The sequence below is a fragment of the Anguilla rostrata genome, chromosome 3 (assembly GCF_018555375.3).
Source record: "Anguilla rostrata isolate EN2019 chromosome 3, ASM1855537v3, whole genome shotgun sequence".
NCBI classification, from domain to species: domain Eukaryota; kingdom Metazoa; phylum Chordata; class Actinopteri; order Anguilliformes; family Anguillidae; genus Anguilla; species Anguilla rostrata.
Window position 1 is genome coordinate 68737397 of NC_057935.1, and position 12721 is coordinate 68750117.

A 12721-nucleotide genomic window follows, 5' to 3' on the forward strand; every position below is an offset into this window, starting at 1 on the left:
TGGCAAAAGATAGCACATAATTGGATAATTACCACTATTAAAAAAAAACCCAAAAAAACTACGAAACAAAAACTGAAATACTTAGAAACAGCTCTTTTACTTGTGTGCTTTCTTGGAAATTAGATAATACTTTCTAACTGAGATGTTTTCAAGAAAGTGTTTTCTAAATTTCTGGGAAGTACACAGTTAAAATCAGGCTAAAGCAGCATTTGACAACTACACAGTAATCACTTGAATTGGCAGGTGATAGAGAGGAGGTGTTTCTGAGTATTTCAGCTTTATTTACCTATTTTTTACCGGTGGTAATTGCTCAATTATGTGCTATTTTGCAGCGTATTTACGTGGTACTTAGGGAACTGCAAAGGGAAGCGTTACTAAGGACTCTCTCTGTATTGGAAGATAAGAAAAGAACATTTTATACAGAGAGAAGTGGGAAAAAATGTATAACATGCTCATCTGACTTTAACATAAATGTCTTGCCAGTACTTGGCATTTGCAGTGATCTTACTGTACCAAGGCTGATCTGTTACTCTAACCCTAGCCGCCCCAGTTCAGAAAGTTAAATCCCTGCCAAAGTTGTAGCAGGTGGGCCGATGTGTCTCCAAACCTTTTGGACCCTGTGTGTTTGATTGTTTAAAAAGGCCTGAAGTGTTATGAGTCAAAGTCATATCAGTCATAGGCAGTGTGTTTTTGTGTTGGTGTCCCAGAAGGATTTATCACAAAATATTGTATGTCTTCTTTCTCTTAGGGGATCATGCACAATACCAAGCCCATCTTCACAGCGCAGTTCCACCCCGAGGCTAAAGGGGGCCCCACTGACACTGAGGTATCTCTGCTCACAGGCCTCCGTTTACAGGCAGCCAATCATAAACTCCATTTCCTCATTAGTGACAGAGACGTTGATGTATTTTCTCTGCACAGTAGTTGGTCACCAAGGCAGTAAGAGCTCTGTGCTGGGCGGGTGTGATTCATTGGACTGTCGACGGCGTGTAATTCAGGTGAAACTGAGGTGACCTTTTTTATTTTTCAGTTCCTGTTTGACGCCTTCATCGCGATGATAAAGAAGGGAGAGAAAGAAAGCATCTTCTCTGTGATGCCGAAGAAAGCGGACATTCCCCAGCGGCCTCAGGTGTGTCGACAAACCCCTGCCGTGCGAATGCGGGTCTTTCAAAGAGACGCTTCAGAGCAAGGGCACGTGATATTAACTGCCTAACCTCTCTATTACACTAGCATGAACTCTTTACAGTGCTGTTATTGGAACACAAAACACTGAGCATTTTGTAGAGGTTCAATACAGTATTCATGAACACATCACAATCCAAGAACAACATTGGTCACAACTATTATTATGATTGATATTATATTATCGTTATCATTATTATTATTATTATTATTGTGTGTGTGTGTCTGAGTGCTGATGTGCATCTTCTGTGTGCAGGTGTCATAGAGCACTGTGTGTGTGTGTGTGTGTGTGTGTGTGTGAGAGAGAGTGTTCATGTGCGTGCTGTGTGCTCTGTGCAGGTGTCATAGAGCACTGTGTGTGTGTGTGTGTGTGAGAGAGAGAGTGTTAATGTGCGTGCTGTGTGCTCTGTGCAGGTGTCTAAGGTGCTGGTGCTGGGGTCTGGCGGTCTGTCCATCGGTCAGGCCGGGGAGTTTGATTACTCCGGGTCCCAGGCGGTCAAAGCCATGAAGGTGAGCGGCTCGGGTGTGCAGGGGTTTGTACAGGGCCGGCCCTGGGTTTGTATTATGCAGACACTCCATATGTGACTTAGGTGCATTAACTGTCTTAACTACTGCTTGTATTTTTGCATAGACTGCGTTGTTGCTGTTCTCGTTGTGTTAGTGTTAGTCAGTTTAACCTTCAGGGTCCAAGTTGAACTATGCGGTTGTTCCCTGCACTTGGACCGGTACTTCTCTCTAGGGGTTTCGTCATACTTGTTCCTGGTTATGGTTATACACTTTGTTGTACGTCGCTCTGGATAAGAGCGTCTGCCAAATGCCTGTAATGTAATGTAATGTAATATGTAAGAGTGTCTGCATCAGGGCTAATTACTTCCATCTTTTTATGGTTAAATCTAAACAAATACCTTACGAGGGACACAATGGGTAGTTAGCATCTCACATGGAAGCTTTCACCATTGATCACTTATCATGTGTAGTTTTAATGCTTATTATCATGTGTATTTATAAGTTATAAATGTGTAGTATCACATCTATCTATAACTTATAATGTATTATAATGTGTATTTATGTGTATTAAGTGTATTATCAGGTGTATCTGTAAGTTGTAATGTATTATAATGCGTATTATGTGTATTTATGTTATAAAGCATATTATCACATGCATATATAAGTTATAATGTATTATAATGTTGTCATGTGCGTTTATAAAGCCGCGTTTCCACCAAAATTACCCGGAACTTTCAGTCCCAGGAACTACTTTACCAGGAACTAAAAGGTTCCTTCAGCCAATGGTTGTCTGCGTTTCCACCGGGGTCTAAAGTACCGCGAAGATTAGGCAAATTAGCCCACTGACGTTGTCGTCGGTCCATCTGTCATATGATTTCTTCTGTAACCCCATACTACCACCGAAGTAGCCTACATTATTTTCTAATAACCGGGACAGCCCGGAGGGGTTTATTCCACTTATATACAACGGGTTACCAACAATGACTATATATGGTTACTTTTGTATTTATTGATTTTCATATATCCTCTCAAACACATTCATTAACAGCAGAAAACATGCACACGTTGTTATCAATTTGCTGTTTTATTACTTTCTCGTCGTCAATTCCATATAGGCTAATCGCAAAATGACAAGAATAGAACGAAAACTCGGACTTGCGTGAAAATGTAAATTAGTAGTGGTACAGCCACCGTTTGCTTTCCTTCGAAGTTACTGCTAGCCGAGCAGCGAAGTGTGCCCTCCAGATGCGAACCATGCACCATAAATGAGTCCATAGTCTTCCTGGTCTTTTCGTGGAATTGAAAAATGGCAGTAAAATTACGGCAGTCTGAAAAAGCTAAAGGGAAGATTACTAGAATTAACCTGTTATTTTACCCGAATAAAAAGGGCGGAAGGTGATTTCCAGTTTGCTTGTACTGTATCACCAATGTTAATTATGCAGAACTACCGCATACCTCACATAACTGTATCAAACGTTTTTAGTCAATTACAACGGGCTAACAAAGAAAATCCGGAAGAAAATATTCAGCAACCGAATTAATCCGTTTGAATGTTTTGGTAGCCTACGTAATATGCTGTCCCAGCACGAATGCTTAGCATTTTATAAAACGAATACTAAAGCAAGAAAAGAACAGAAGAGCACACGTTATAATTCCAAGACGTTATAACCAAGAAGTAGGCTACTGCGCCGCATAACATACAAGTTTGATTTGAAGTTATTATGAAAATAAATTGGTTTGCCGGTGCATATTTTCAAACATGGCGGGTAATGGCGGAAAATAAATACAACACAAATGCTACGAGTACTCGACCAATCAGAAATGTTCAGCGCTGCAAGCTCCACCCAAAAGGTTCCTGTACTTTCGGAAAGTACTACCTCCCGAGCAGGAACGTTTTGGGGGGTAAAACAAAGCCCCCAGAACTAAATTTAGACCCTAGTTCCTGCGGTGGAAACGCACTGAGTTCCTCAAAAGGTTCCTAGTTCCGGGGTATAGTTCCTGCGGTGGAAACGCGGCTTAAGTTGCACATTAAGTGTTCCCTGTGCGCTGTTTCTCTGCAGGAGGAGAATGTGAAGACGGTGCTGATGAACCCCAACATCGCCTCGGTCCAGACCAACGAGGTGGGCACCAAGCAGGCCGACTCCGTCTACTTCCTGCCCGTGACCCCGCAGTTCGTCACCGAGGTCATCAAGATCGAGCGTCCCGACGGTATCCTGCTGTCCATGGGCGGCCAGACCGCCCTCAACTGCGGTGGGTTTGCCCTCAGCTCTCTGCTCATACACACACATATGCACGCACACACACTCACTCATACACACACACACACACATACACACACACACACACACACACACATACACTCACATGCACCTACACACACAAGCACACACACTCTCCAACATACACACACTCGCTCGTACACACACACACACATGCTCTCAAATACACACACACACACACACACACACACACACTCGCTCGTACACACACACACATACTCTCAAATACACATACTTTCAAATACACGCACACACGCACACACACGCACACACACTCACTCATACACACAGACACACAGACACACACATGCACGGACACACATACACTCACAGGCACCTACATACACACACACTCTCTCAAACATACACATGCGCACATGCAGCTACACACATGGAGACACACACACGCACACACATGTACACATGCACGTACACACACGAACGCACACCTGCGCACACGCACCTACACGCACGGACACACACAAAAACACACACACGGTAAAAGAGGCTAAAAGAACACAGGATATCTTCATACAGTGTTTGCTAATTTGTTTGTTAATTTAGATACTTATTCTTCCATCCATTGTCAAGCTAATTAATTTAGAGCTGGTGTGGGTTTGCGGTGCATAATTTAGCTGTGCAATCAACCGCCAGAATATTTGCACATTTTAATATTAGGTAATCCAGGGAGTGAAATGAATGTTTTTCTCTTTTTAGTCGGGGGAAATACAGCGTGAGCCTTTTCATCTCACGTATGTGTAATTGGCCCACGTTTCAGGGGCCTCAGCTGGGCTGGGTTAAACAAGGACTGTAAGACTTTTCCTTACTCGTTCCCCTGAACTGAGAGGAGTCAGTGGAGCTGAGTTATCAGCTATCAAATCATGTAATCTTAAAGTCAGAAGTGCAGTTCTGTCAGATTCTCTGATGTTCTGGCTTGGAGTTTGCACTTTAAAATGGGGGGTAATATAAAAATGTAGGGGCTCCCTGGGGGTGTGAAAAATCCTACTGTGTACTTCCTCAGCTATACTACTTAAGCCTTAGTATTAAATCAAGGATGTGTGTGTGCGTGTGTGTTTGTGTGTGTGCACGTATGTGTGTGTGTGTGTGTGTGTGTACACACGTGTGTCTCTGTTCTCAGGGGTGGAGCTGTTTAAGAGCGGGGTCCTGCAGCAGTACGGGGTACAGGTTTTGGGGACCCCGGTCGAATCGATCATGGCCACCGAGGACCGTCAGCTCTTCGCCGACAAGCTGACGGAGATCAACGAGAAGATGGCGCCCAGCATCGCCGTGGAGACGGTGAGGTCACGACCCCTCAGCCGCTAGGTCTGTGTAGCAGCGGGCGGTTGTCTGCGCTAGCCTGGCGGTCAGCTTCATGCCCTTAAAACAGAAAGACCAGCCCCTGCTTTTTCTATGAAAGCGATCTGATTTTCTGGCTTATGACATCGACGAAGGCATGCGGGCGTTGGAATTTTGAAGGGGGGCTGTCCTCACCTGGGTTTTCGTGGCTCGTGCCCCCGCAGGTGGGGGACGCCCTCAAAGCGGCGGAGGAGATCGGGTACCCCATCATGCTCCGCTCGGCCTACACGCTGGGGGGGCTGGGCTCGGGCCTCTGCGGCAGCAGGGAGGGGCTGGAGGAGACGGCCAGGAAGGTGAGCGAAAAAAAAGAGCCCCGCCGCGTTCGCTCTGGGGCACGCGGCGTGTGTGACAAGGCCAGGGGCGTGGAGCGCCCTCTGGTGGGCGGGTGCTTTGTGATGCGCAGTCGCCGTGAGTGTGAGTTTTGGACCCTGGAACTAAATGAAGGTAACACCGACAGCGTGACTCGGGGTTGCCAGATTTCCCGGTTTTCTTACCAGAATGTCCGGTTTTCAAAGTTGTACGGGTCTTGGTTTGTCGTCCTGACGGGACTATATAATGTCCGGTCTGAGTGACTGATCGGGAAGTTTACCGTTAGTTTATAATGAATTTGTGTTTCAACCACTCCACCGGTCCATGATCCATTCCATTAGCAACCGCTAACAGTCTCAATCAAATCCCCCCCAGTCTGACAAACTCTAAATCTGGCAGCCCTAACCGCGACCCTTCTCGAGACAGACGCGTTGAGATTTGCTCTGCTGCTGAAGAGCTGTGACTCTGACACAGGCCTGAGGCCTTGTCCTGATTGGCTCTCGGGCGTCTTTCAGGCCCTGGCCACCAGCTGCCAGGTGCTCATTGAGAAGTCCCTGCTGGGCTGGAAGGAAGTGGAGTACGAGGTGGTGAGGGACGTGGCCGACAACTGCGTCACCGTCTGCAACATGGAGAATTTTGACCCTCTGGGGATCCATACAGGTACTACTCCCATCCACATACAGAATATCCTACTGCTAGCCACACAAGCTCCACTCCAGTCAGCACACAGAACAGAGGCGTAGCTTCAACCTATGCTGATTGCTGTTTCATTAGCCAAATTGTGTACGTCGTTTTCTTTAATCTCTCTTTAAAAGTTTTTTGCTAGGACGTATATTATAAGCCATTATTATTCTACCGTGACGTGGTTCATTGGGATGCACCACTGCTCGAGTACACAGTTGATGAACTCATTTAATTATTAAGCTCTTTAATTTGCGTTCTCTCTGTTTCATTCCCGTCATCCCGTTCCTCTCTTTAGGGGACTCCATCGTGGTGGCGCCCAGCCAGACCCTGTCCAACGAGGAGTACCACATGCTGCGGGAGACCGCCATCAAGGTGGTGCGGCACCTGGGCATCGTGGGAGAGTGCAACATCCAGTACGCCCTGCACCCGTCCTCCCTGGAGTACTGCATCATCGAGGTCAACGCCCGCCTCTCCAGAAGCTCCGCCCTCGCCTCCAAGGCAACCGGGTGAGATGTTTTTTTTTTTTTTAAAAAGAAGGTTTTTCAGAACCCCAAGTCAGTGTTCTAGAACTAGAGCAGGTTAACTTTGGAATGCTTTTTCAGAATCCCAATTCAGTGTGTTATGGAACTCCACTGCTTTCAATTACCAGCAATGATCGTTGTAGTACATCAGCATTAGAACGTTCAGTAATGAACATTATGATCTCTCATTTGCGATCTTTCTTAACTTAAAGGGTTAACAGGGCACGTGGGGGGAGTTTTAATGCTCAAATTGTTCAAAAGCAGTTCAAAACCTTGTTGGTTTGGCACAAATCAAGTATACATTTTGTATGGTAGTGCAGGAAGCCTGACGGGCTCATTTTGCTATGCTGGGCTTACTAATAGTAGGTCTGAGCTATTGTATGTTTTGTCCTTGATAGCATCGCCCCATTGCTTTGTGTTTATCTCCTTGATTGCAGCTATAACTGTTAAGGGTCCAGACCAACCAACCCTCTATGCTCCATTTACTTTACAATCAGCATTGCTAGCTGCCTCAACTAGATCGTTTGCTTTGATCTCTGATTATCTCTTTGCTCCTATGTGGCGCTGTTCTCATCCCTAATTGGTGGATTGGTCATGAAGGGACCTCCGAGAGGGAAAGTGGCATTTAGTGAATAGTTTTTTCCCTGTCAGATTAAATATGTTAATTATTCATTGTGTTGCACATTTACTAATTAATTGTGTACTCCCACTCTACAAGTGACTGGTGTTTATGTATTTGTCCCTTCCTGGCACCATTCAGACGCATTTTGTTCCCTAGGAAAATAAATAAAATGTGTGCCTTTGAATTCTTCAGAAAAATGAAGTCATGATCCTCAGGTCTTGAGCTGTGCTTTTTCAGACTGTCCACGTCCTGACATTTCTCCAAGCAGTGGTCATCCTTGAAAAGATGTAATTCAGTGTGAGTGCTGGTGCATGGGCTATGTACTGTAGGGTGACTTATCTACTCGTTTTTCAAAGTCTCTCTGGACTTTGCTGTAGTTTCAGAAACTCACTCTTGCACGTTTGATGAAATGGTTTCATTTCATATGTGCATTTGACTATTTCCACAACGCTGAACTCTTTATACGGTTCATCCATAGCAGTCTCCTTAAGATTACAGGCCTTTACTGCATCACACAGTTCCCGAAGGGACACAGAGAGGTTGCCAAGGCTAATTTAGACGCTCGCAAGTCGTGTTATTCCAGCATTTTTTTGGCTATTGCATAAAAAATGAAGATGTCTCCGGCATCTCTTTGTCACGATTACGTTAATTGCTTGTTTGGCGGTGGCAGTGTACCCAGAAACGAGTGTGGAACCCTTCTCTCTCTCTCGAGCTTCCTGTAGATTGTGGTCGTTAACTTTTAGAGTCGAACGTCTCTGAAGCATCAGCTCTGAGAATAGTCCGAGAGTGGCTTTGAAGCCACAGCTGGGAACGGGACAGTAAAGCTGCCAGATTTTGCAGTTATTCCCCTCCTTTGTGTGAGGATTTACACACCACCGCTCACGCCGGCCTTAACTCTGGAGGTAACGTCAAGGAAAAGTACCTCGGCAGGAAGGAAGCAACGTGAGCTACCTGCTCTCAGCACGCAATAGAGACCGCATCCTTTGGTGTCAACATGCTCCCTTTAACTGGTTACCCTGCACCGTTCTGCTCACAGAAACACTGTAGAATGCTGAGGTGCATAAGGATCCAGAGAGAGGGCAGGAGGGGCCAGGCGGTGAAACCTGGGATTTAACAGGAAACAGCCGAGTACCAAAAGCCCTTGCTTCTCATTGAATTCAATGTAAAAAAAACAACAACAACGAAAAAAAACAAGGTGATTTTAAAACCAAAGTAAACCTCATTGGTCAATTTTTTGTGATCATTAATTTCATTATGTGTAGCGGTTTGTGAAACAATGGTTGTTTTGGTCCAGATGTTTTGGGAAGTTTAAAATGTTTTAAATGTATTTTTTTAAAGGTATTTTATTACATAGTATGTATTTTTGCAATCTACTTTTCATATGAAGCAGTACCCATTGTAAACGTACACCACACCACTAACGGTGTCATTTGAAAACCTAAAAAAAAACATTGATGGAGGAAAAAAAAAAACTAAATCGAAACTGCAAGTCTAGCTGCAGCTGACAATCAGTGCAAAAGGAGAATTGGAGGAAACACTTCAGCTCTATGTGCTATTCATCGAAGAGGATGAAAGACTGTGTTTTTGTTGATTTAGCTCTGCGGGACGCTGAATTACCTCCCAGACAGGAGAAGTTCAAGTTCCCTGTAGAGAGGATGACCCACATCATCAGTGTATTTCCAGCATTTCTTTTAGATCCTTTTTTTTTTTTAAAGTGTTGTTGCTGACTTGCTGTAGATTAGGGTCAGGGATCCCCTACAGGCACCGTTAAAAGGATGCCATCTGCTTCTTCAAGTTCAGTGAAGTCACTGCACAGATCCTGAAATGTCCATAACGCATGGATCTGATAATGCTTGCTCATGCTCTGCGTTTATCAGTTCCCCCCCCCCCCCCCCAAGCCCCACCCCCCCTCGCAGTACACCCTTATTGCGTCCCGGTATCTGAAACGGTTCGACACGCAGCGTTTTAAATGCACAGCGCACGCTAGCAGACGAGCAGCAGGACGCACATAAGGTATTAGATAATGTGTTCATTATGGGGGCTGCTGCTGTTAGCTAGCTGGTGCGGGTCTTGGCAGTTCCACATTCGCCGTGCCATCTGTGCAGGGAAACACAGAAACGGGTGGATGGGTAGAAAAGAGAAAGGAGAAACGGTCAGTACATAAACAGGAAAGAGATAAAAAAGGTAGCAGATGAAAAAATAAAAAAATATATATATATTTGTTTTCTAAGGCAGTAGCTTGCTTTACTGTGCCCCTTTTAGACAGCTCTGTCTATGAAGTCAAAGACACATCACTTCCTGCTCTCTGAGTGCGACGAGCGTTTTATTGAATGCCCGCGCGCGCCCGTCTCCCTCGCCCCGTCCTCAGGTACCCCCTGGCGTTCGTGGCGGCGAAGCTGTCGCTGGGCATCCCGCTGCCCGAGATCAAGAACGCGGTTTCGGAGAGGACCACGGCCTGCTTCGAGCCCAGCCTGGACTACATCGTCACCAAGATCCCGCGCTGGGACCTGGACCGCTTCCACGGGATGTCCCGCGAGATCGGGAGCGCCATGAAGAGCGTGGGGGAGGTGAGGGGGCGTGGGGGGGGGGCGGGTGTGTCACACGCACACCTGCACGGACGCTCGCACACGCTGATATCAGTGAGCACGCTCTCACGGATGCACGCGCATGCCTACACACGTGTGCTCTCACGCACGCTCTCACCAGGCCTTAGACATGACTAAATACATCCTAACCTCCATTGTCCGAAGCATATTATGAATTTGCTGATCTCTGATCAGTGCCAATGTAGTGCTGACACTAATCAGTCCCTCTTCCGGATTTGGCTGGGCGCCAGGTTTTACTCAGTGTAGTTATCCAGCTAAGTCAGTAATGCTGCTTCGTGAAATACCTCCCCAGGTTAAGAACCTTGCTCAAGGGTACAACCTGTCCTACCTGGGAGTCGAACCTGTAGCCTCTGCGTTACAAACCCGGTTCCCCCTGCCGCCCGTCTGCGTCGTTGCCTGGTGACCGTTCTTCCTCTTTGTTCAGCTGGGGTCAGCGAGAGAGGCTGTTTTGCTGCTCTGGCTGTGTTTGAGTCGGCGGTGTGGTGTAATGGCTAGGGAGCTGGCCTTGTAAGCAAAGGTGTGCAGAGGGATATCCCATAATACTTAGCCTGCTGTTGTTCCCGTAATACTTTACCTGCATCTTCTCAGTATATATCCAACTATATAAAGAATGCTCTGTATAAGCTCTAGATAAATATCTGCTAAATGCCCGTAATGTAATGTAATGTAATGAGTCAGTACCACCCCCCGCCCCCCATGCCGTGTTTCCTAGGTGATGGCAGTGGGGCGCACTTTTGAGGAAAGCATCCAGAAGGCCCTGCGCATGTGCCACCCCTCGGTGGACGGCTTCGTGCCCCACTTGCCCCTCAAGAGGGCGTGGGGCGCCCAGCAGGACCTGCAGCAGGACCTGGCAGTGCCCTCCAGCACCCGCATCTTCTCCCTGGCAAAGGTAGGGCATCCCCATCCCCAAGAACATGCCCTACCCCCCCCCCCCCCATAAAATGCCCCCGACCCCCAAGAACACATCCCCCCCACTTCCAATAACATGCCCCCTGCCCCAAGAACACGCCCCTCCCCCCACCTCCAAGAACATGTCCCTACCCCCCCAATAAATTGTCCCTAACCCCCAATGACATGTTCCCTCACACCTCCAAGAATATGTCCCCCAACCTCCAATACCATGCCCCCCCGGCCACTTTGAAGAACATGCCCAGTTTTACCCAGTTGTGCAACCACACTGCAGTCACTGCGAAACTTTTACCATAGTGTTTTAATTTGTCATCACAGCCATGATTCAAGACGCATATCCCATAATGGCTCAATCGTCTCTTAATCTGAATGGGCTGCTTATCTGGAGACTGCTCTTCATTAGGAAGTACCTTTGAAGCCTGACTGTAACGGACAGGGAAATATGAGTGACCTGTGCCGGGCTTTTTGATACTAATAAAAAAAGACAGGTACATCTTTGCCTTTATCTGGTGACAGTTTATCCTCTTTGTTCAGCTACTGATCGCATCGTAGCCCTGGTAACAGCCCACCTGACATCCACAGGACAGTGTTATTGGTTATTGGCTGTCACTTTTTTTTATATACTCTCCTTGAAAATATCCCCTCAGATCAAAAATAAATAAATAAAGGAAAATACCAGCAGACTGCCACCGTCTGAGAAAGGGAATATTTCACGAGTGTCGAAATGAAATTATTAATGCTGGCAGATTTATTTAGGAGTAATGGGCCAAATCATATTACTCTCAAAAACATCAATAACTCTCAAGGTTAGCCCTGCAATGCTTCTCCTGTGATATCGCCGCGTTCTCCGGGCGGCTAATTTAATTCCGAGCCGAGTTATGTCTCCCATTACTGGTCTGTGGGCTGTCGATTGCCCCGCATTGATTGGCTGAGAGCCTCGGAACCCTCTCTGCGCCACGGCAACGGCGCGTCTGAGGGTAGTTCTGGGGGGGGGGGGGGCGGCGACTGGGATGGTCACGGCTCGGCGCGCGCGATTAAAATGCGCGAGGTGCGGCGAGCGACGAGCTCGCAATTAGCGAGGCGGCGAGCGGGACCTGTAGCTACGCTGCAGTGAGTATAGTAACGATATGGGAATATAAAGGTGATTTGAGCTGTTGGGAGTTTCCTGTTTTTGTCTCTTCTCCTCTGGCGACCCCAGGCCCTGCACAGCGGCCTCGGCGTGGACCAGATCCACCGGCTGACCGCTATCGACAAGTGGTTCCTGCACAAACTGCGGCGCATCACGGAGCTGGAGCACCACCTGGGGAAGTTCCACAGGTAAGGGGCGAGGAACGCCTGTGTTGAGCTCACTTAGAAACGCAGAGCTGTTTTCTCACCGGGCCTCGTTCACGAAACGTGCGTGCGATCGCATTCGATCGTAAACTGCGCGTTTCCAAGAATGTTTCGGCATTCTTAATTTTTTTTTCTCTCATCTGTATTTGTTCATGGCTGTTTCCTTATGCTAATCACATGAACAGGATTGCTCATGAAATTTAGAAACAGTCAGCATTCATCATCTCATACAGCTGGGATATGCACAAAAATAAAATTCTGCACGTGTCATGAATCCCGTGTTGGGATTTTTAAGAACAAAAGTAAGGACAGTTAAAGAAAAGTTTTGTGAATGAGGCCCTGTGTCTTATTTGTTGCTGTTTATGAACCAGCTGAAGAAGGTGGTGTGGGAAGTCACTGATTTTTGACATGCCT

At 46.7% G+C, this 12721-nt stretch overlaps 1 protein-coding gene across 1 annotated transcript in view; it reads left to right on the forward strand.

The window, feature by feature from the left end:
* The window catches only part of cps1 (carbamoyl-phosphate synthase 1, mitochondrial), a 57408-nt gene that overhangs the window by 7903 nt on the left and 36784 nt on the right, over positions 1-12721 (forward strand). Inside the window, exons 11-21 of the mRNA XM_064329529.1 lie at positions 749-826; positions 1031-1129; positions 1597-1692; positions 3750-3939; positions 5107-5264; positions 5489-5617; positions 6149-6293; positions 6613-6823; positions 9829-10027; positions 10779-10955; positions 12174-12292. Coding sequence (XP_064185599.1) covers positions 749-826; positions 1031-1129; positions 1597-1692; positions 3750-3939; positions 5107-5264; positions 5489-5617; positions 6149-6293; positions 6613-6823; positions 9829-10027; positions 10779-10955; positions 12174-12292 — 1601 coding nt within the window. The remainder of the gene's footprint in view (positions 1-748; positions 827-1030; positions 1130-1596; positions 1693-3749; positions 3940-5106; positions 5265-5488; positions 5618-6148; positions 6294-6612; positions 6824-9828; positions 10028-10778; positions 10956-12173; positions 12293-12721) is intronic.